The following is a 23,371-nucleotide window of genomic DNA, read 5'->3' as shown; positions in this document are numbered from 1 at the left end:
TGGCTGGAGTTCAAGGAGGAAGCTGTTTCCACTGTCACGATGTCCCCTTGTTAATTATTTGGCTGCACATTGAGGAAAAACCAGACCTAGTTTGTTCTTGATCCACATCTCTTCCTCAAAGTCACGCCAAGCACGTTGTTATCTTTTGAGATGTGACCCAGATAAAACTCAATGAAGGTCTTTGACGTGTGTGTGTGTGTGTGTGTGTGTGTGTGTGTGTGTGTGTGTGTGTGTGTGTGTGTGTGTGTGTGTGTGTGTGTGTGTGTGTGTGTGTGTGTGTGTGTGTGTGTGTGTGTGTGTGTGTGTGTGTGTGTGTGTGTGTGTGTGTGTGTGTGTGTGTGTGTAGCAGTAGATACGTGTTACCGTCTAAGAGGGGGCAGGAAGTTATTGGTTTACTGTGGAAGAATAAAACAGGGATCAGAAACCCTGATAGCTTCACCAACAGACCCCAGAAGTTGACTTTCGGTCACAATTAACAGTTGCTTTATTCTATTATTCCAATTGTTCAGGACGTTCTCAATCAACTTCTTCCTAATGACTACATATCATTCAATGTTTAATCATAGCCCAATATCACAAATGTTACATTTGTCTCAGTGGACTTCACAGTTTGTACAGAATATCAGTATGACAATACGACACCCTCTGTCCTTAGACCCTCTGTCCTTAGACCCTCTGTCCTTAGACCCTCTGTCCTCAGATCCTCTGTCCTTAGACCCTCTGTCCTCAGACCCTCTGTCCTCAGACCCTCTGTCCTCAGACCCTCTGTCCTTAGACCCTCTGTCCTTAGACCCTCTGTCCTCAGACCCTCTGTCCTCAGACCCTCTGTCCTCAGACCCTCTGTCCTTAGACCCTCTGTCCTTAGACCCTCTGTCCTCAGACCCTCTGTCCTTAGATCCTCTGTCCTTAGACCCTCTGTCCTCTGTCCTTAGACCCTCTGTCCTTAGACCATCTGTCCTCAGACCCTCTGTCCTTAGACCCTCTGTCCTCAGACCCTCTGTCATTAGACCCTCTGTCCTTTGACCCTCTGTCCTTAGAACCTCTTTCCTTAGACCCTCTGTCCTCAGACCCTCTGTCCTTAGACCCTCTGTCCTCAGACCCTCTGTCCTTAGACCCTCTGTCCTCAGACCCTCTGTCCTTAGACCCTCTGTCCTCAGACCCTCTGTCCTCAGACCCTCTGTCCTTAGACCCTCTGTCCTTAGACCCTCTGTTCTTAGACCCTCGGTCCTCAGACCCTCTGTCCTTAGACCCGTTGTCCTCAGACCCTCTGTCCTTTGACCCTCTGTCCTTAGACCCTCTGTCCTCAGACCCTCTGTCCTTAGACCCTCTGTCCTTAGACCCTCTGTCCTTAGAACCTCTTTCCTTAGACCCTCTGTCCTTAGACCTTCTGTCCTTAGACCCTCTGTCCTCAGACCCTCTGTCCTTAGACCCTCTGTCCTTAGACCCTCTGTCCTTAGACCCTCTGTCCTTAGACCCTCACATCGTACAAGGAAACATTTCCGGAGAAAACCCACCGTTTAAAGGGAACATGGGAGAAACCTCAGGGAGAGCAGCAGAGGAGGGATCCCTCTCCCAGGACGGACAGACGTGCAATAGATGCCGTGTGTAAATTGAAAGATAATACATTTGCAACATAGGTAGTCCAGATGTTTGGAAATGCATGTGTGTATAATAGGAAGATGAATCCACGAGGATATCCATCCAGGACCGATGATCCAGGACCACAGCCACGACTCAAGATCCAGGGCTCGCGATGCAGGACACAGGACCGCAGGATCATCCATGACTCCGGATCCCGGCGTATATAGACACCAGAAAGACAGACATGTGGGGAAGCTGGGTTAATGGAACATGAGAGTACACAGGTACAGACAGAGAGAAGGAAGAAGTATATACAGATGTATTGTTAGTCAAACATATCATGAAAAAAGTCATAGAATAATACAGAGGCAGATATTGTTCTTTTGAATGGTTTCACTTTTTGACCATCTTCCAATACAGCACTTAACTTTCAGACAAAGTGAGGATCAACGTCCTGAGTCCTGAGTAATGGGCCTCGTTTGAGAAGGGCCCGCATCAACAAATAGCAACGGTTGTGGCGGGGAGGGGCCCATAGACGATGAATATGTACAAGGTCCAGAATGTTGTGACGCTTTCAGAACGCTCTGTGTTTGGCTGGAGTTCAAGGAGGAATGTTTATGAACATGGAAAACTGGCGCTTTTATACACTTTTTGAAATATTGTTACAGCTATCTGCATCTCTATTTTCAGTATGTACTCAGCTTAAATCACGTCTCAAACAAGTGCAGAAAGACAAATCCCTTTGTAAGAAAGACTCAGCTCTCAGACTCACAGTGGAACATATTATGAGGTCACCTACGCCTCCTCTTGTAGCTCAATCACAGTTAGACTTGTTCCCCCAAAAGACACGGTTTTAAAATATTAAAATAAGATGTTTTATACAGATTGTTTATGTGCAGCGTTTTTTCTTCATCAAGCTGGAGATAAGGAAAAACACACAAAAGACACACATGAGGGAAGGTAACTTTGATCATTGTTTTGGCAGGAGCTCAGAGGTTTAGGAATTCAATGAGTAGTTATAAAGATATCAATCTGGTTCCGCAAGTTTCAGAAAAAATCAAATTACTTCAGTGATTGCACAATGACGCACAGCATCTCTGGGCTCTATATATATGCAGCTGACCTGTGTTCAGTACAACAGACTTCAGCACACCAGTTGACTTCTTACTGCCTAGCACTCGCTGTCAGCACACACGTAAGTGTTCAACAATATAATACATGTATGTGATTTACTGCACCAGATTGACTGTCTTCAGAATGCAGACTTAAAACTAAATGTCATTTTTATGTCATTATCGCGATCAATGTTTAATAATTTATAATTCTTCTATTATTGACATTGGAGCTCACCTGAACAGGAACATGAATGCATCTAACTTGTGCCATTGTATTTAATCATGATGTGTCATTTGATTGCAGTTTACCACAATGGCCAAATACATCACCGCACTTCAAGTGTCTCTGAATACAGTTGAGGAGGAATCGCTCAAATCAAATGGCTTCAAAGAAATCGATGGCAATCTGAACCAAGGAGCAGGAGGAAATGCCATCCGTCTTTGGTACAAATATGGATCAGTGCCGATCACCAAGGTTCAAGTTTCCTTCAGCGAAGATATGGCTAAAGGTTTGATCGAAGCAGGGTACACAAAGATCTGCAAAGATCTCAATGCTGGAGCAGGAGGTAGTGACCTCTACCTTTGGTACTTCAAAGGGACCGGAGAGTTTGATACTCCCATAGTGGAAATCACTGCCACTGCGGATGCAGGCAATGAAGCTTCAAAGTTTGGTGTTGGTTACGAGAGAGTGTCCTGTGATCTGAACCGCAAGGCTAAGGGGATCAGCATCCACTTGTGGCTGAAGAGAGCGGAGCAAACCTACATCTGTGATATCACTGCCACTGATTCCTACGGATCAGACACCGACTACTTTCAGAATGGCTACATCCGTATGGATGAAGATACTAACAGAGATGCAGGTGGAGCCGATGTCTTCATCTGGTACCGTCGGACCACGGACCCCAAGAAGGCACTCAAAGATCTGCAAGTCTCCATCAATGATGATCAGATTATGAAATATCAGCAGCAACATTACCAGCAAGTGGTTGTTGACCTGAACGAGGGGACCAAAGGTTCCGACGCACCACATGTGTTCATGTGGTACACGAAAGAGGAACAGCAGACACCCATTAAGACCATCGTCCTGCTGCTCAACCCAGCTTTGGTTCCAGATTATAAGAAGGTTGGCTTCACTGTTATCCAGAAAAATCTCAATACAGGAACCAAGGGCTCCACTGAGTACCTGTGTTTCTATTAGTAAAGGCAGAGAGTTCTCAACACTCACTGAAGTAGAAAGCAGAGTCCATTTATGTTTGTGAAATAATTTGGTGATGGCTCTTTGAAAACATTTTCTCTCTACATGTCTTTATATAAAACAATGTGATTCATATATAACAGTAATAATAATGAAAATATATCCTGTAAGTATCAAGGCTAATTCATTATATTATTTAACTCTCTGTCAATACAAACTAATCAAATCATTTTGAGGTTGACTTTTAAAATCTGTCCAGGGACTACAGATGAAAAATAGCCTCTTGGCTAACTCTGGCACGTTTACAGAAATATCCATTGATGTCCCTGTTAAATAAATGAATACATAAATAAAATAAAATAAATTTCAAGAACAAGGTTAATGATTGAGTATTAAGGCTCTGTTTCACTGTATTCTGCATATGTTCTGCTTTTCAATAAACACACATCTGCATGGGAAATGATTTTGCCTCAGACTCTCTTCAATAGAAACATCACTTGAGTCTTTTATTGTGTGGAGAAAGTACTCTTTTACTAAATTAAAAGTTGCAGATAAGAAAGTATGTGGTGAAAAAAGTATTGCATTGACAGTTTACATAAGTAAAAGTACTGAAGTGCTAGCAAAGAACACACATATATATAGAAATAAACACAAAATGTCACGTTTTAGAATATGTGTTATGGTATTATTGAATTATGATTATTGATGCATCAAAATGCACATTATCTTTAATGTTGCAGCTTTTTATTATAATTACGACTTGGTAGCTTGTGAATTTCAACAAAATATCGCCAAGTAAAATCTTTATTGTGGACATTCATCCTAATTGTTTGTTAATCATTTTGTAATTATAATCAGAATCTGCAAAGTAACGTAAAGCATTAAACACATGCAGAGGGGTAGCAAGTACAACAGCTAAAGAGTTTACAGGAAATGGAACTTTAAAAATTACAATACAACTCCCTAAAAATGGTGCTTAAGTTATTTACTTATCTTTATGTTTACGTTTATGTTTATTAAGGATCCCCATTAGCTTTTGCTCTTGACAGAAGCTACTCTTCCTGGGGTCCGACACTTAAAACAATACAACAATAATACAACAATAATACAACAACATTCAAGACATAAGTCGTGACATCATTAACAACATTAACAACATCACCAACATCATCATCAACAATGTCATCCACTTTCAACATCAATCTCAGCCGAGGATGAGTGCACAAGAGTACAAAGCATGAGATACAATGACATTAGGGTTCACAGCTCACAATGGTACATGGTCATTCGTAGATGGCCCTTCAAAATTGATGAATTGTACTTAGTGACTTTGAAACACTGTGGTCTTATGTGCTCAAACTCATCAGTCATGATGATATGACGCTACCTGGTGCAAGACAGGGGGCTTTTAGCCTTTGAACATCTGAACCAAGGATTCTTTCTTGGAGCATTTATGAGTGTAAAACTAAAATAACTATTAGTTAACTTAGTTTGCAGTCAAAATCCATAGTCTTTATTGTCTGCACTTTTTGGATTGGTACTACATTTTCTCATGTGCTATATTGTGTTACTGTACGTTGTTACTTTTCTCTTTGTTTCCATAACATGTTTTTTCACTTTGATCCTCATTGGAGATTTGTGAAGTATAATGATATATATTTGTATATTTATATCAATCAAATATAACATTAATGTTAAATACATTTTTTGACATGAAAAAATGTCTATGAAATAATTATAGAATTATATATAAATTATATATATATTATACTGGTTATACAGTATGTGAGTAGGGTCAATAATAACCCACAGGTAAGATGTATTTCACATAAAGTACGTTATGCAGTACTTACCCAGCAGTAATGCATTGATTCTTCTTTGACATGTTCTGATATATAGTGCTACAATTGAGTACTATTAAATGTGTGTGTGTGTGTGTGTGTGTGTGTGTGTGTGTGTGTGTGTGTGTGTGTGTGTGTGTGTGTGTGTGTGTGTGTGTGTGTGTGTGTGTGTGTGTGTGTGTGTGTGTGTGTGTGTGTGTGTGTGTGTGTGTGTGTGTGTGTGTGTGTGTGTGTGTGTGTGTGTGTGTGTGTGTGTGTGTGTGTGTGTGTGTGTGTGTGTGTGTGTGTGTGTGTGTGTGTGTGTGTGTGTGTGTGTGTGTTGTGAGGACATATTTGTATGTATTCAAAAAGGGAAAATGATTTGGGTAAGAAAACTGTGAACTGTTTTTGGGGCCTGTGAACATTTGGTTTTTTGAGGACAAAGGAAGAGGGGGAAGGTCAGGAGTTAACATACAGTCATCCCTGTGATAATGAAGCTGAGCCACTGGGATTGGGGAATTTAAGATGTGAGGTGTTGATAATAATTTGGGCAGCCAATCACTTGTCTGGAAGGGAGGCGCAGATAACTCCTCCTCTTGGAAGCGAGGTATTTAGACAGGAACCCCGCTGTGTGCCCTCTCTCTCTCCTCTCGCTGGCTCACGTGAGTATCAGGTAAATGTGGGATCCCACAGATCTGTATTTATTTTGTACTGTATTTGATTGTATTGCATTGTATATTACCATTAAAGTGGATTATTGTTAAACGGTTACTTGTATGCTCTGGATTTCCTTCCTGTAAGATAACAGCTTGTTTAGGGACGCGAGGAGATTTAAGAAAGCGGACGAGTTGTCCACCAAATCTCCTAACAAATTGTGACCCGACGTACCTGAATAAACAGAGCTGTGGAAGGATTCAGACGATCGCATGGGTCGGGAACAAACACTTTTAGACGTCTCAGACAATCAAGCAGGGCCCTGCAGCTACATATAAGTTAAACAACTTTAGGATTGTCTGTAGGCGTTTCACAGTGTTTTTGAAGTTTAAATGGAATATACGATGCATATTTTTACCATGTTAGGAAAGTTATATAAAACACGTGAACGTTGATCGCAAGGTACAGAGAGTCCTGCGTGACGAGATATAAAGCAGTTAGCGTGGATCTCAGGTAGTTTATTCCTGAAGTGGCGTGGAGGCGGTGCAGTTCGTGGGCTGTCAGGTGTAATTCCTACACGACGAAACCTGGATGCTCGATATTTTCAGATCGAGCCGCCGTTTAAAACTGGGGGTAAATAACAGTCTCAGGCCAAATAAGCGAAAGTGTCAGCGGACTGTTATATGTTAAATCCTTGGGAGAGAGCGCTAACGTCACCTACATTGTGACGAGACCGGCTCTCGTTTCCCTTGTCTGTAAAAATTAATTTGAAAGGCTGACGTAAACATAACGTTGATCGCAAGGTAGGCAGAGAGTCCTGCGTGACGACATATGAAGCACGTTATCAAGCTAGACAAACTGTACGGGGAATAAATCTGTGTGATTTTTACCTGAATAACCTGTGTGAGCATTGTCTGTGGAAATCAGACGTTCGCTCAGAAGAGTGAAGCTCATTTGTGCTCTGCTGCTGCCATCTAGTGGCTGAAAGGGGGGGAAGCACGTTAATTAAGTCAGATAAATAAAAGCGAAGTCAATATATTGCGTATATTTAAATAAATGAGCTGTCTGTAGGTTGTCATTGTTGATTAGTACAGACCTTGTTTTATGTTGGTAAATGTAATGGTACAAAAGCAAGCTATTCATCACAATTGTATTTTTAGGTTATGAATAAAACAAAAAGTAGTAGCCTAAGGGATAAGCAGAAAGGTTTTTGAACGCTTGTCAGTTATGACAGGGGTGCTTATGCCCGCTTAGGTTTTCAATGTGCGCCATCACGTTAAAACAGGATTGGTGGCATTTTCAGTTCATTGCTTGCTTCCACACGCCTTCCCCCTCCTTGTCTCTTTCACGACTATAGTTAATGCATTAGAACGATTGTCAATTTGCCGTGTTTCTAGAAATCGGACTCGCTGTTCCGGAACGGCCTTTCAAAATAAAAGCCAAAGGCCGCTGTTCGCCAGAGATGCCTTCACAATAAAACAGTAATTACCTTAACAATATATTTAACTTATATTGCATCTTTAAATATTGATTTTAATTCATTACAGATCTAACCTGCTTGTAACACAACTTTGATAAACAATTTCAAAAATAATAGGATAAGCAAGTGGTTAAAGGGGGTTTCCTGTCTGGCTCATTTGATTTAGAACTGAAGTAAGGGAGAATAGTGTTTTATGTTTTCATCTGCTGGCGGGTTGCCGGGATAACAGTATCCTCCGGGGAGGCATTGAACCCCTCTCACCTGCCCCCAGAGGAGGCAGGGGAGTCAGGTACCCAGAGGGCGCACGGTGGACGGCCAGGGCGAGGCCGCCACACCGCGCTGGAGTCAGGGTCCCGGTGAGGCGCAGGACGGAGCACCCGGCAGTAGCCTCCAGCAGACCCCCGCGCGGTTCCCTCGTCCCTCGGAAGAGGTGGAGAGGCGGAGGGGTGTGTGTTTTCATCTGCTGGCGGGTTGCCGGGGAGAACGCCCTTAACGTTTTGTGAGAACCATGAGTGGGGGTCATACAGGCAACCATGTTAGCCGAAAATAGTGTCTCGTTATTCCGTGAAAACTGCCCTTGAATTCCTCCAGAGACCAGTTTCACAACTTAAAGTTGTGTGAGAACCATGATTGGGGGTCCTCCAGACAACCATTTTAGCCGAAAATAGTGTCTCGTTATTCCGTGACAACTCCCATTGCATTTCTCCAGAGTCAGAAAAAGTACAAGTCAGCTTTTGGAAGAACCAGAGAAAAGGGTGAAAATGGATAAATTGTATCCGAAAATAGTGTTCCAAAAGGAGGGTAGAGTCCCCTGACAACTCCCCATACCTTTCTCCAGGGTGGGAAAAAGTTTAAGTCAACTTTTGGAAGAACCAGAGAAAAGGGTGAAAATGGATCAATTGTATCCGAAAATAGTGTTCCAAAAGGCGGGTAGAGTCCCCTGACAACTCCCCCTACCTTTCTCCAGAGTCGGAAAAAGTCTAAGTTAACTTTTTGGAAGAACCATAAAAAGGGGTGAAAATGGATAAAATGTATCCCAAAATAGTGCCTCTTGAGGCGGGTAGAGTCCCCTGACAACTCCCCTTGCATTCCTCCAGAGACCAGTTTGAAAACTTAAAGTTTTGTGAGAACCATGATTGGGGGTCCTCCAGGCAACAATTTCATCCGATCCAAAGTGCTCATGAGGCGGATACATTCCTCCATGATTTCCCCATCATGTGAAAATAGCTCGTTTTTTTCTAAGTGCTCTCAAAAACCGGGTTTCCGATTTCGTGCAGATGGTAGCTTGGAAAAGATGAATGAATTTTTTGGACGGAGGAGGGGAGCTCTCGTTTCCCCTCTCCGTTGTAAATTGCAACGGGGGAGTGCAAAAGTCTCCGGGGCTTTGTCCCGAAGCGCCGAAGACTTGACCCCCTCCCCCGTTGGCACTTAGCCGTTTTTTTGTAAATCATGAGTAACTAAGCATGACTTTGTCATTACTTCATCATGTTTGTGCCCCTTCAAATAAAGTGGTGACCCGGTCGGTCGGTCGGTCGGTCGGTCGGTCGGTCACAGCAGTGCATGTAGTCTGTTGAAAGTGTTGACTCCAACCCTGTTCAGTGTGTTGACCATTAATCATATGTTATTTATCAGTGTAAACGATGGAACAGGTCACCACTTTATTTGAAGGGGCACAAACATGATGAAGTAATGACAAAGTCATGCTTAGTTACTCATGATTTACAACACTTGGAATTGCTGTGACTGGTCCGTTTTTTTGGCCTGACACTTTAACTGCAGATCTATATGAAGAAAACATGAACATCATTAATAACTCAGAAGTCATGATGATTGAGATACCTTAGTTGATGCATTACTTAAGGTATTGTTCCTGCATTAAGTCATGCATGAGATACCATTAATACCTGTACATTACTGATAGTTCATGAAGTACTACATGAGTACTACATGAATTAATTCATGCTTTTTCATGCATTAAGTCATGCATGAATTCATGATGATTCATGTACCCTTACCGTAAAGTGTTACCGGAATTAGTGTCTGAAACATGGGTAAAATCGATGTGAATGCAGGGTGCACATGGCTTTATTACCCAGGAATTAGTGTGTGAAAGCTGGGTAAGTTTGCTGTGAATTTAGGGAAGGTATGGCCATTTCATACTCCCATTAAAAGTGCATGAAATGTACAGGAATCTGTCCATTTCATCCACATTTGACGACGCATGCAGGGTGACTTTCTTACCCAGGAATTAGTGTCTGAAGGCTGGGTAAGATTACTTTAAATACAGTGTGCACATGGCTTTATTACCCAGGAATTAGTGTGTGAAAGCTGGGTAAGTTTGCTGTGAATTTAGGGAAGGTATGGCCATTTCATCCTCCCATTAAAAGTGCATGAAATGTACAGGAATCTGTCCATTTCATCCACATTTGACGACGCATGCAGGGTGACTTTCTTACCCAGGAATTAGTGTCTGAAAGCTGGGTAAGATTACTTTAAATACAGTGTGCACATGGCTTTATTACCCAGGAATTAGTGTGTGAAAGCTGGGTAAGTTTGCTGTGAATTTAGGGAAGGTATGGCCATTTCATCCTCCCATTAAAAGTGCATGAAATGTACAGGAATCTGTCGATTTCATCCACAGTTGACGACGCATGCAGGGTGACTTTCTTACCCAGGAATTAGTGTCTGAAAGCTGGGTAAGATTACTTTAAATACAGTGTGCACATGTCTTTATTACCCAGGAATTAGTGTGTGAAAGCTGGGTAAGTTTGCTGTGAATTTAGGGAAGGTATGGCCATTCCATCCACACCTGAATACTCCCATTAAAAGTGCATGAAATGTACAGGAATCTGTCCATTTCATCCACATTTGACGACGCATGCAGGGTGACTTTCTTACCCAGGAATTAGTGTCTGAAAGCTGGGTAAGATTACTTTAAATACAGTGTGCACATGGCTTTATTACCCATGAATTAGTGTGTGAAAGCTGGGTAAGTTTGCTGTGAATTTAGGGAAGGTATGGCCATTTCATCCACACCTGAATACTCCCATTAAAAGTGCATGAAATGTACAGGAATCTGTCCATTTCATCCACATTTGACGACGCATGCAGGGTGACTTTCTTACCCAGGAATTAGTATCTGAAAGCTGGGTAAGATTACTTTAAATACAGTGTGCACATGGCTTTATTACCCAGGAATTAGTGTGTGAAAGCTGGGTAAGTTTGCTGTGAATTTAGGGAAGGTATGGCCATTTCATCCACACCTGAATACTCCAATTAAAAGTGCATGAAATGTACAGGAATCTGACTCTAGGGACTGGTGGGTACACTGGGTGGACATTTACTACCGGCCGCGGTCTGCCAAGTGTACAGGGTAGTGTGTCCAGATCACGGACTTCAATGCATAGCGGGAAGTCCATTAAATAGACATTTCAAATATGTGTTTAACGGTGATTTAAACTAGTTTATGCGGGGAAAAGAGTGCTCAAAAACGGATTAAACAGGCCATTTCATCCACACCTCAATACTCCCATTAAAAGTGCATGAAATGTACAGGAATCTGTCCATTTCATCCACATTTGACGACGCGTACAGGGTGGCTTTCTTACCCAGGAATTAGTGTGTGAAACATGGGTAAAATCGATGTGAATACAGTGTGCACATGGCTTTATTACCCAGGAATTAGTTTGTGAACGCTGGGTAAGATTGATGTGAATATAGGGAGGATATGTACATTTCATCCAGGGAGATGTACATGCCCCAGGATCCCTCCCTGCCTTGAGCAAACAGGCTACCTCTTCGGGCCGCTCCAAGACCCCCAAAACACGGACGCAGCAGCCCCAGCATCTCTCCCTGACATGAGCAAACAGGCTATTTCAGACTTCCATGAAATACACCGGGGAAAAGCACCTCTCTGTGGCCGCTCCAAGACCCCCAAAACACGGACTAAGGAGCTCCAGGATCCCTCCCTGACATGCGTACTTCCAGAACCTCGCACACCTTGGGTCCCCGGGCCCCCGAACTTAAGCACTCCCCCACGGACTAAACCCAGATGATCACACCCTCAAGAATCTCGTGCCCCTGGGAATCTTAAAGGGGGGTGTATTTTGCGGTGCTTTATCGTCCGCCCATCGGCACCCATAGTCGGCCTCCTTCACAGCAGCAGCACCCACCCTCCAGTGGAGGATGTTCTCGTGCCCCTGGCAACACTTTAAGGGGGGTGTATTTTGCGGTGCTTTATCGTCCGCCCATCGGCACCCATAGTCGGCCTCCTTCACAGCAGCAGCACCCACCCTCCAGTGGAGGATGTTCTCGTGCCCCTGGCAACACTTAAAGGGGGGTGTATTTTGCGATGCTTTATCGTCCGCCCATCGGCACCCATAGTCGGCCTCCTTCACAGCAGCAGCACCCACCCTCCAGTGGAGGATGTTCTCGTGCCCCTGGCAACACTTTAAGGGGGGTGTATTTTGCGGTGCTTTATCGTCCGCCCATCGGCACCCATAGTCGGCCTCCTTCACAGCAGCAGCACCCACCCTCCAGTGGAGGATGTTCTCGTGCCCCTGGCAACACTTAAAGGGGGGTGTATTTTGCGGTGCTTTATCGTCCGCCCATCGGCACCCATAGTCGGCCTTCTTCACAGCAGCAGCACCCACCCTCCAGTGGAGGATGTTCTCGTGCCCCTGGCAACACTTTAAGGGGGGTGTATTTTGCGGTGCTTTATCGTCCGCCCATCGGCACCCATAGTCGGCCTCCTTCACAGCAGCAGCACCCACCCTCCAGTGGAGGATGTTCTCGTGCCCCTGGCAACACTTAAAGGGGGGTGTATTTTGCGGTGCTTTATCGTCCGCCCATCGGCACCCATAGTCGGCCTCCTTCACAGCAGCAGCACCCACCCTCCAGTGGAGGATGTTCTCGTGCCCCTGGCAACACTTTAAGGGGGGTGTATTTTGCGGTGCTTTATCGTCCGCCCATCGGCACCCATAGTCGGCCTCCTTCACAGCAGCAGCACCCACCCTCCAGTGGAGGATGTTCTCGTGCCCCTGGCAACACTTTAAGGGGGGTGTATTTTGCGGTGCTTTATCGTCCGCCCATCGGCACCCATAGTCGGCCTCCTTCACAGCAGCAGCACCCACCCTCCAGTGGAGGATGTGATGTTCTCGTGCCCCTGGCAACACTTAAAGGTGTTGTATTTTGTGGTTCTTTATCGTCCGCTCACCGGCTTCCATATTCGGTTGTGAGTGCCTGGCAAAGACGTGTACCCAAACTCAAGCACTCTGACTAAACACATAAGGACATCCGGGTAAAACCTTAGTGCCCCTGGTAAACCATGTAATGAAATGAGCTCCGTGCTGTGCGACGTGCACATCACTTGGGTAAAAGGAGCTTTGGGTCGCCCTGCAAATCACATTTGGTGTATTTCCAGAAAGCTGTGAAAATACACCTACATCCGGCATGTCCTGTACTGTCTTGTCCTGTAAAATAGCATTTTGTTTATTTCCATCATTTGGGCAAATACACATATTTGGGGATTTGACCCTCCCGGCCATCAGAGTCGAACCCGCAGTTCGGAGGAACTGACCGCCAGAGCACCGGCACGAGGCCGGGCCGGTGGAGGTGGAGGCCCTCCGATGGCAGGCCGCTCCAGGAGCTTCAAAGTGCATCAGAGTCGAACCCGCAGTTCGGAGGAACAGAGCACCGGCACGAGGCCGGGCCGGAGGAGGCCCTCCGATGGCAGGCCGCTCCAGGAGCAGACCCCTGAGCCCTGTACAATATTATTAGTCCGACCGTCCAGCACCGGCATGTGGACCCGGGGAGGAGGCCCTCCGATGGCAGGCCGCTCCAGGAGCTTCAAAGTGCATCAGAGTCGAACCCGCAATTCGGAGGAACAGAGCACCGGCACGAGGCCGGGCCGGAGGAGGCCCTCCGATAGCAGGCCGCTCCAGGAGCAGACCCCTGAGCCCTGTCAAATATTATTAGTCCGACCGTCCAGCACCGGCATGTGGACCCGGGGAGGAGGCCCTCCGATGGCAGGCCGCTCCAGGAGCTTCAAAGTGCATCAGAGTCGAACCCGCAATTCGGAGGAACAGAGCACCGGCACGAGGCCGGGCCGGAGGAGGCCCTCCGATGGCAGGCCGCTCCAGGAGCAGACCCCTGAGCCCTGTAAAATATTATTAGTCCGACCGTCCAGCACCGGCATGTGGACCCGGGGAGGAGGCCCTCCGATGGCGGGTCAAATTTGCTGATAGCACAGCTGACGGCTGGACACTAGCCGTAGAGGAACACCAGGGCAGGACCAGGCAGTTCACTCTTTGCAGACAAGCATATGTGGTTGGTACGGGTAGCCTGTGATGAAGTACGGTCAACCCTATACAATGGTAACCGGTTGTAAGGCTCCCTCTCCCGAATCAAAACATGGTTCTCCGTTACCCGTGGTCGCTACGAGAGCCTGTGAGGTTATCTAGAGTCACCAAAGGTCCCAGGGCGCCCGCATGGGTTTTGGATCTGATAAATGCACGAACCACGGAACTTCACCGAAGGTCAGCGTTCGTTGACATGTATTAGGTCTAGACGTGTCACAGTCACCCAAGTAACGTTGAGCAATCAAGGGAACCATAACTGATTCGATGAGAGTAGCATGTTATGAAGTAGGGTCGACCATATATCACGGCTGGACACTAGCCGTAGAGGAACACCGGGGCAGGACCAGGCAGTTCACTCTTTGCAGACAAGCATATGTGGTTGGTACGCAGGATCAAACGGGTAGCCTGTGATGAAGTACGGTCAACCCTATACCATGGTAAGGCTCCCTCTCCCGAATCAAACCATGGTTCTCCGTTACCCGTGGTCGCTACGAGGGCCTGCGAGGTTATCTAGAGTCACCAAAGGTCCCAGGGCGCCCCGGAGAGCACACGCATGGGTTTTGGATCTGATAAATGCACGAACCACGGAACTTCACCGAAGGTCAGCGTTCGTTGACATGTATTAGGTCTAGACGTGTCACAGTCACCCAAGTAACGTTGAGCAATCAAGGGAACCATAACTGATTCGATGAGAGTAGCATGTTATGAAGTAGGGTCGACCATATATCATGTGGAGCCACCGAACACTGGTCCCCGGGGGAACCGGTGCCCGGAGCAAGGCCAATTGCCGCAGCTATGCAACAGTGGAGGGTTCGAGAAACAGTGTTTGCCGGGTGCACCGCGGCGGAGGTGGGGAGGTTCCAGCCCGGAACCTCCGTCCCGCCGCGGGACCCGTGGTGGGACACTTGAGTCAGACGGTTCGTCTCGGTCACGCTTCATATCGGGCGGGCAGGAAGGCTGTGCTCCGCGGGGTTACCCCCACGCAGCACACCCTCCCGGCCATCAGAGTTGAACCCGCAGTTCGGAGGAACCGACCGCCAGAGCACCGGCACGAGGCCGGGCCGGCGGAGGCCCTCCGATGGCGGGTCGCGTTTGCCATTCGATCAGTGAGAAATCAGGAAAAAAGTCTGACTTGACTTTTTGGAGAACCAGAGAAAAGGGGTGAAAATGGGAAAAAAGTACCCCAAAATAGTGTTCCATAAGGCGGGTAGAGTCCCCTGACAACTCCCCTTGCATTCCTCCAGAGTCGGAGAAAGTACAAGTCAACTTTTGGAAGAACCAGAGAAAAGGGTGAAAATGGATCAATTGTATCCGAAAATAGTGTTCCATAAGGCGGGTAGAGTCCCCTGACAACTCCCCCTACCTTCCTCCAGAGTCGGGGTGAAAATGGGAAAAAAGTACCCCAAAATAGTGTTCCATAAGGCGGGTAGAGTCCCCTGACAACTCCCCTTGCATTCCTCCAGAGTCGGAGAAAGTACAAGTTAACTTTTTGGAAGAACCATAAAAAGGGGTGAAAATGGATAAAATGTATCCCAAAATAGTGCCTCTTGAGGCGGGTAGAGTCCCCTGACAACTCCCCTTGCATTCCTCCAGAGACCAGTTTGAAAACTTAAAGTTTTTTGAGAACCATGATTGGGGGTCCTCCAGGCAACAATTTCATCCGATCCAAAGTGCTCATGAGGCGGATACATTCCTCCATGATTTCCCCATCAAGTGAAAATAGCGAACAAAAACCGGGTTTCCGATTTCGAGAATTTTCAAAAACTTCATTTTTGATTATTTTAACATATAATTGACCGTTTTCTTTACTTTTTTTTGCTTTCCACGGGTGGGGGCGCATGGCAGGCCGCCTATGAGCTTCCAAATTTGGCCTGGAACCTGGAACTGACGACTCCAATTAAAAATGCATGAAATGTACAGGAATCTGTCCATTTCATCCACATTCGACGACCCCATTAAAAGTGCATGAAATGTACAGGAATCTGTCCATTTCATCCACATTCGACGACCCCATTAAAAGTGCATGAAATGTACAGGAATCTGTCCATTTCATCCACATTCGACGACCCCATTAAAAATGCATGAAATGTACAGGAATCTGTCCATTTCATCCACATTCGACGACCCCATTAAATGTGCATGAAATGTACAGGAATCTGTCCATTTCATCCACATTTGACGACCCGTCCAGGGTGGCCTTCTTACCCAGGAATTAGTGTGTGAAAGCTGGGTAATATTACTGTGAATACAGGGGTGCACATGGCCATTTCATCCAGGGATATGTACAGGGCTTTCTTACCCAGGAATTAGTGTGTGAAAGCTGGGTAAGATTACTGTGAATACAGGGGTGCACATGGCCATTTCATCCAGGGATATGTACAGGGCTTTCTTACCTAGGAATTAGTGTGTGAAAGCTCGGTAAGATTACTGTGAATACTCTCGGGACTTGCGTGTTCACTGTGTGGACATTAACTACCCGTCGCGGTCTGCCAAGTGTACAGGTTAGTGTGTACAGATCACGGACTTTAATGCATAGCGGGAAGTCCATTAAATAGACATTTTTAATAAGTGTTTAACGGTGATTTAAACTAGTTTATGCGGGGAAAAGAGTGCTCAAAATCGGATTAAACAGGCTAGTTCACACTTACATTTCATCCTCCCATTAAAAGTGCATGAAATGTACAGGAATCTGTCCATTTCATCCACATTTGACGACCCGTCAAGGGTGGCTTTCTTACCCATTACGTACACCGACAAAGCCACCTCTTCGGGGCCGCTCCAAGACCCCCAAAACACGGACTAAGGAGCTCCAGGATCTCTCCCTGACATGCGTACTTCCAGAACATCGTGCCCCTTGAGTCCCCGGGCCCCCGAACTTAAGCACTCCCCCACGGACTAAACCCAGATGATCACACCCTCAAGAAACTGGTGCCCCTGGGAACCTTAAAGGGGGGTGTATTTTGCGGTGCTCTATTGTCCGCCCATCGGCATCCATATTCGGCCTTCTTCACAGCACCACCTGCCCTGCTGGAGGTTCACACTTTAACTTTTTTTACCCTCTTCTACCTTAAAAATCATCCCACACTTGAGCACTCCTCACTCGGACTAAACACCTCCATGCTACCACCAGAACCAGAATATCGTGCCCCTGGGGATATTAAAGGGAAAAAACCCATATTGGGCTTTAAAAACAGAAGACAAAGTAAGTAATTTTAACAAACTTTATTTACAGTAATATTTACAGTAATAAATACATTCACACAGGATATAAAGTATTTACAAGGGGACTGAGTACAACAAAACATTGCATATTTACAAGTTGATCACTGGCAACAGTGGCTGAAGTCGGTGCAGAGTATGGCACCCTCTCTTCACCCATGTCTGAGGGGCTGTGTTCGGCCAGTGACTGGTCCCTCTTCGCTCTCCAAGCGTTGACATTTTTGGAGAATTCTTCATCTGACGTCTCGGCATCGCTGAGTCTTGGTAGAGAGTCTTGGTAGGGAGCGGGGCTGTGCTCCTCTCCAGAGCTGTCACTGTCGATGTCAATACCCGCCAAAGTGTCTTCATTTCCCGCTGCTGCTGCTGTCGATGCCGCCGCTGCTGCTTGCAGTGACTCTGTGAAGAGCAGCCGAATGTCCGCAGCCTCCTTCAAAGAAGGATTATTCGCGTAAAATTTGTCTGCAGTTGCAGTGTTGTGACACATGAAATCACTCACTCTTTGGCGGTTGCCTTTGTCTTGAAACCTCTTTGCATTATCGGCGTGGACTGTGCGGAGGTCGGTGAAGTTAATGGGACCGTGTAGCCCCACATCAGCCCATGCCAACCTCAGGGAGTAGGCAAGGTTCCTGGACGGGTTCTTCCCCGCTGTGTATAGGAAGTAGCGGCTCTGGGTGCAGGTCAGCGTACCCTTGATTTCCAGCCACCTCTTCATCCATCCAAATTCTTCTACGGTGAGGTACAGCTGCGCTTCCCCGAACGCGTTGGCCGTCTTGTGGTTGCTTACCTGTTATGACAGAGTTAGAGAGTGTCAATACAATATCAATCATGCATATAACTGCCAGAATAAATACATTGCTTAATAGCACTTACATGGATGAGGTAGCCAAAGGCAGTGCCAGTTGTATCCGCCTTTCGGACCTCGGCGTTGGTCATGTTGGAGTAGACCCCCGGACGGTGGCCGTAAATACAATGGAGGGTCATGTACCCATAGAGGAGTATCCGGGTTGCGGTAGTCGGATTGCTGGCCATCACATCCAGGAGCTGAGGGATGCGAGTGTTGGTCGAAGTCAAGCATGTCATGATGTCGTTATGGCTCGGCAGACCTTCCATCTTGTCACGCTTCACTTGCATCTGGTGGATAAGTACTTTTCTCTTCAGGGACTTCAGGATGGCAACTACTTCCCGTTTGATTAAAATCATGTCGTTTTGGCTGAGCCTGCTCCCTTTGCACGGTGTGTCGGCCATGTACTTGAGAAAGTGTGATATATTTTTGATATAGAAGTCGGAGGTCGTGACCTGAAGACTTTATCAGGCTCCGGGACCACCCGCGTATCCTCTTGAGATCCCTCAAAAAGAGCCAGTCAGACAGGCGATTGAAACCGTGAGCCATGAAACTTAGGAACGACTTCACTCTGCTTAGTTTGGAGACTGTGTTTTCTTGGAGCCTCACTGGTGGGTCGATACCTACATAATGCTCCCGGTATCCTTGCAGATACTCCTCTGTGAAATATAAAACAGTACTTTAATGACAACACATGGTGTGTTACAGAAACTGCATTTGTCAAATATTCAACACACTTACCCATGATCCGTGGGAATGTGATGTCCCGCATTATATTTCCCCGGCCCCTGCCGCGGAACCAGGGGGAATGTATGGGAGGGGAGGTTGACGAGGCCTCGGTATGCATGGATGCAGGTTCTGAGGAGCTGGATTAATGTGTGTGAGAGCCAGTGGGGGACTTGCTGCAGGCGGGAATGGGAGACTTGCTGCAGGCGGGAATGGGAGACTTGCTGCAGGAGGGACCTTTCGACTTGGACAGCCTCGTTGGTGTCGACTCTGTTCGGGGTCGTTTCTTTAGAATGACCCGCTCTCGTTCCTCCCCATCGAACACGGGCATGTCCCCGGCCCGCTGATCCATCCTCTGTCGCTTGTGTTTTATCCTCTGCTGCAACTTGCAGCGCAGGGATTTCACCTCAGCAGCATATCTGTCCCGCTGAGCCCTCACTGTGTTTGCCTCCATCCTCCAGTCCTTACAGTCCGGGTTGTCACATTCATTCACCGGGGACAAGGGTGGAGGTTGTGACAGTACATCGTCGTCTTCCACCATATCAACAGCCCAAGCGGTAATCATTCCTATCGTGGGGTTTGTCATTCGGAGTTCATAAAGCTCCTTCTTTGCCACTGTCATTTTCAGTTTATTTTGAACCACATGTATTTCCTCCCAGGACAGCTCAACATGGTCTCTGTCCAAGTGGCGATCCAGCCTTGTGCCGCGGTACTCGCATCCTGAAATGGTACAGGGATGGAGCCTAATGTTGGTCCGTCCATTGGCCAACAACAGCAGAATTTTTCTTTCAACCAAGTTACGCACACCATGGTGCCTCTGCAGGTGCTTGCTCAGGGCGCGGTAGGAACTATTACAGATCGGACAACGGACCGCCATCCGACCTGTATTCTTGAGCATTTCGGTACCGGGAAATGTCACCAGTAGAAGGTATAGAATCGTGGGTGAAAAAGAAGGAAGCGTGAAAAGACTCAAGAAAGATGCACTCAGCTTATTTTCAAATCAGTGTTTGTTTTCATTTGCATCATCGTGCGGTGTCCCATTTAGGCACTCGTTAGGCGGGCAGAGATCCCTGTCATCTCTTGGTCTTATCATCCAGGCAAGGCGGGGGCCAAAACTGGATGAAATTGACCAAAAAGTTAAAAATAAATACAATAATTCATCCATGGAAAGATGCATGAAAGTCAACAAAAAGTATCCGAAAATAGTGTTCCATAAGGCGGGTAGAGTCCCCTGACAACCCCCCTCACGTTCCTCCAGAGTCTGGTTCTCCCAAAGGATACCCGACAGTTTCGGGTACGACAACGTGGGGATAACAGTACCCTCCGGGCGCTCCGTCCCCCTGGGGGACGGAGCGCCCGGCATTGAACCCCTCGCATGACCCCTCGCACCCTGCTTCCCGGAGGAGGCAGGGGAGTCAGGGTACCCGGAGGGCGCACGGTGGACGACCAGGGCGAGGCCGCCACCACCGCGCTGGAGTCAGAGTTCCGAGTGTTCGAGCCGGGTCCCGTGTGAAGCGCAGGACGGAGCACCCGGCAGTAGCCTCCAGCAGACCCCCCTGCCGTGACAACTCCCCTTGAATTCCTCTAGAGACCAGTTCGAAACGTAACGTTTTGTGAGAACCATGACTGGGGTCCTCCAGGCAATCATTTAGCCGAAATAGTGTCTCGTTATTCCGTGACAACTCCCCTTGAATTCCTCCAGAGACCAGTTCGAAAACGTAACGTTTTGTGAGAACCATGACTGGGGTCCTCCAGGCAACCATTTTAGCCGAAAATAGTGTCTCGTTATTCCGTGACAACTCCCCTTGAATTCCTCCAGAGACCAGTTCGAAAACGTAACGTTTTGTGAGAACCATGACTGGGGTCCTCCAGGCAACGCATTTTAGGCCGAAAATAGTGGTCTCGTTATTCCGTGACAACTCCCCTTGAATTCCTCCAGAGACCAGTTCGAAAACGTAACTTTTGTGAGAACCATGACTGTGGTCCTCCAGGCAACCATTTTAGAGCCGAAAATAGTGTCTCGTTATTCCGTGACAACTCCCCTTGATTCCTCCAGAGACCAGTTCGAAAACGTAACGTTTTGTGAGAACCATGATTGGGGTCCTCCAGGCAACCATTTAGCCGAAAATAGTGTCTCGTTATTCCGTGACAACTCCCCTTGAATTCCTCCAGGACCAGTTTTGAAAACTTAAAGTTTTGTGAGAACCATGATTGGGGGTTCCTCCAGGCAACAATTGTATCCGAAAATAGTGGCTCGTTATTCCGTGACAACTCCCTTGAATTCCTTCCCGAGACCAGTTTGAAACTTAAAGTTTTGTGAGAACCATGATGGGGGTCCTCCAGGCAACAATTGTATCCGATCCAAAGTGCTCATGAGGCGGATACATTCCTCCATGATTTCCCCATCATGTGAAAATAGCTCGTTTTTTTCTAGTGCTCTCAAAAACCGGGTTTCCGATTTCGTGCAGATGGTAGCTTGGAAAAGATGAATGAATTTTTTGGGCGGGGGAAGGGAGGGTCTCGTTTCCCCTCTCCGTTGTAAATTGCAACGGGGGAGTGCAAAAGTCTCTGGGGGCTTCGTCCCGAAGCGCCGAAGACTTGACCCCCTCCTCCGTTGGCACTTAGCCGTTTTTCGAGAATTTCAAAAATCATCCATACTTCCATAACATGAGACCCCAGACCCCCGGAATTAAGCACTCCCCAACGGACTAAACCCAGATGTTCACACCCTCCAGAACTTCATGCCCCTGGTGACTCAGAAAAGAGGTGTATTTTGCGGTGCTTTATCGTCCGCTCATCGGCTCCCATATTCGGCCTTATTCACAGCAGCAGCACACCCACCCTCCAGTGGAGGGTATTCTCGTGCCCCTGGCAACACTTACAGGTGGTGTATTTTGCGGTGCTTTATCGTCCGCTCATCAGCTCCCATATTCGGCCTTATTCACAGCAGCAGCACCCACCCTCCAGTGGAGGGTATTCTCGTGCCCCTGGCAACACTTAAGGTGGTGTATTTTGCGGTGCTTTATCGTCCGCTCAACGGCTTCCATATTCGGCCTTATTCACAGCAGCAGCACCCACCCTCCAGTGGAGGGTATTCTTGTGCCCCTGGTAACAATGGTAAACACTGGTAACATGTGTCCAGCCGCTGGCAGGGACTTGACATCGGAAGTTTACATCGCATTTCCATTGAGCGGACACGCGTACATTTGAAGGGCAAGTCCCACGGTACCTCTGTCCATAAGGCTGACATTTGCCTTACAACACGCAGTAGCAAAAATACACTTTATTTATTTCTAATGAATATTAAAAGAGTCACAATAAAATAGTCCGCAGCTTTAAATGCACAGGATGGGATTGAGGCTTTTTCACCCAGCTGCTGGCCGTAGGCGAAGGGGGAGAGAGAGAGAGGGGCGGAGCATCCTTGTGCACTTCCAGTTACCAGGGGCCTCATTGATAAATCCTTGCGTAGGATTGACGTGGGAAAGTTGCTTACGTAGGACAAAGCAAATAAATACGCACCTACACTCTCCGATTCATAAAAGACTGCGTACCGGCGCAGGAAAGTGCGTACAGCACATCCTACGCCGGTTTCCCTTTATAAATCACAATCGACTGGAAAAGCGGTGCAGCTTTTGCGGGCTTCACTTAACGCCCAGATTTGCCTATAAATAGTCAAAGAAATGCCCATTCATTCATTCTGACTGACTTTATGAAGAAGAGCAGGAAATGACGACAGAACAGCTAAAAAAGACGTCTCACACCGTGTCAGATGTTGGTTATTTTGGGGAGGTGGAGATCAATCATATTGTTTGGTGGATGCAGTTTGAACAGAGGAGCAGCATGGAGGTCGGATCGTCACCAAAATAAATAAATAAGTGGTCCGAAAAAGGTTCATGACAAAAAGAATACACATAGCCTTCCTCAGGCAGTGTGTTTGTACCGGGGACAGGAGACCCCCCCCCCCCCTTGATGAGAGATTGTACGAAGTGAACGGGGAATGTAGTAGTCATGACGACTGGATCTGAATTATGTTTTTGTATTTGTTGGTTTGTGTCCCAGCTGTCGATCAGCAACTAGAGTGGGGCAAAAAAGTATTTAGTCAGCCACCAATTGTGCAAGTTCTCCCACTTCAAAAGATGAGAGGCCTGTAATGTTCATCCTGGTACACCTCAACGATGAGAGACAGAGGGGGGGAAAGAATCCAGGAAGTCACCTTGTCTGATCTTTAATGAATGAATTGGTAAAATAAGTATTTGGTCTCCTACAAACAAACAATATTTCTGGCTCTCACAGACCTGTACCTTCTTCTCTAAGAGCCTCCTCTGTCCTCCACTCGTTAACTGTATTAATGGCACCTGTTTGAACTCGTTATCAGTATAAA

At 46.8% G+C, this 23,371-nt stretch overlaps 2 protein-coding genes across 2 annotated transcripts in view; one reads left to right on the top strand and one right to left on the bottom strand.

Annotated features, from left to right (window-relative positions):
* Window positions 1-23,371, top strand: part of fdxr (ferredoxin reductase) — a 43,561-nt gene that overhangs the window by 5,797 nt on the left and 14,393 nt on the right. The window lies entirely within an intron of this gene.
* Window positions 17,461-19,080, bottom strand: LOC139435862 (uncharacterized). Its single transcript, XM_071206859.1, has 3 exons — window positions 19,006-19,080; window positions 18,294-18,923; window positions 17,461-18,207 (listed from the first exon to the last, which is right to left on the bottom strand). The coding sequence occupies exons 2-3, from the start codon at window positions 18,666-18,668 to the stop codon at window positions 17,461-17,463; spliced, it is 1,122 nt and encodes a 373-aa protein (XP_071062960.1). The 5' UTR covers window positions 18,669-18,923; window positions 19,006-19,080.

The sequence above is a fragment of the Pseudochaenichthys georgianus genome, chromosome 19 (genome assembly GCF_902827115.2).
Source record: "Pseudochaenichthys georgianus chromosome 19, fPseGeo1.2, whole genome shotgun sequence".
NCBI lineage: Eukaryota > Metazoa > Chordata > Actinopteri > Perciformes > Channichthyidae > Pseudochaenichthys > Pseudochaenichthys georgianus.
This window is presented reverse-complemented; position numbering and strand designations above follow the sequence as displayed.

Bases quoted from the DNA above. Each gene is read 5' to 3' on its own strand.
- LOC139435862 (XM_071206859.1), bottom strand. From the start codon at position 18,668: ATGGCCGACACACCGTGCAAAGGGAGCAGGCTCAGCCAAAACGACATG. The intron at 18,208-18,293 runs GTAAGTGCTATT...CTGTCATAACAG, and splicing joins CCTTTGGCTACCTCATCCAT to GTAAGCAACCACAAGACGGC.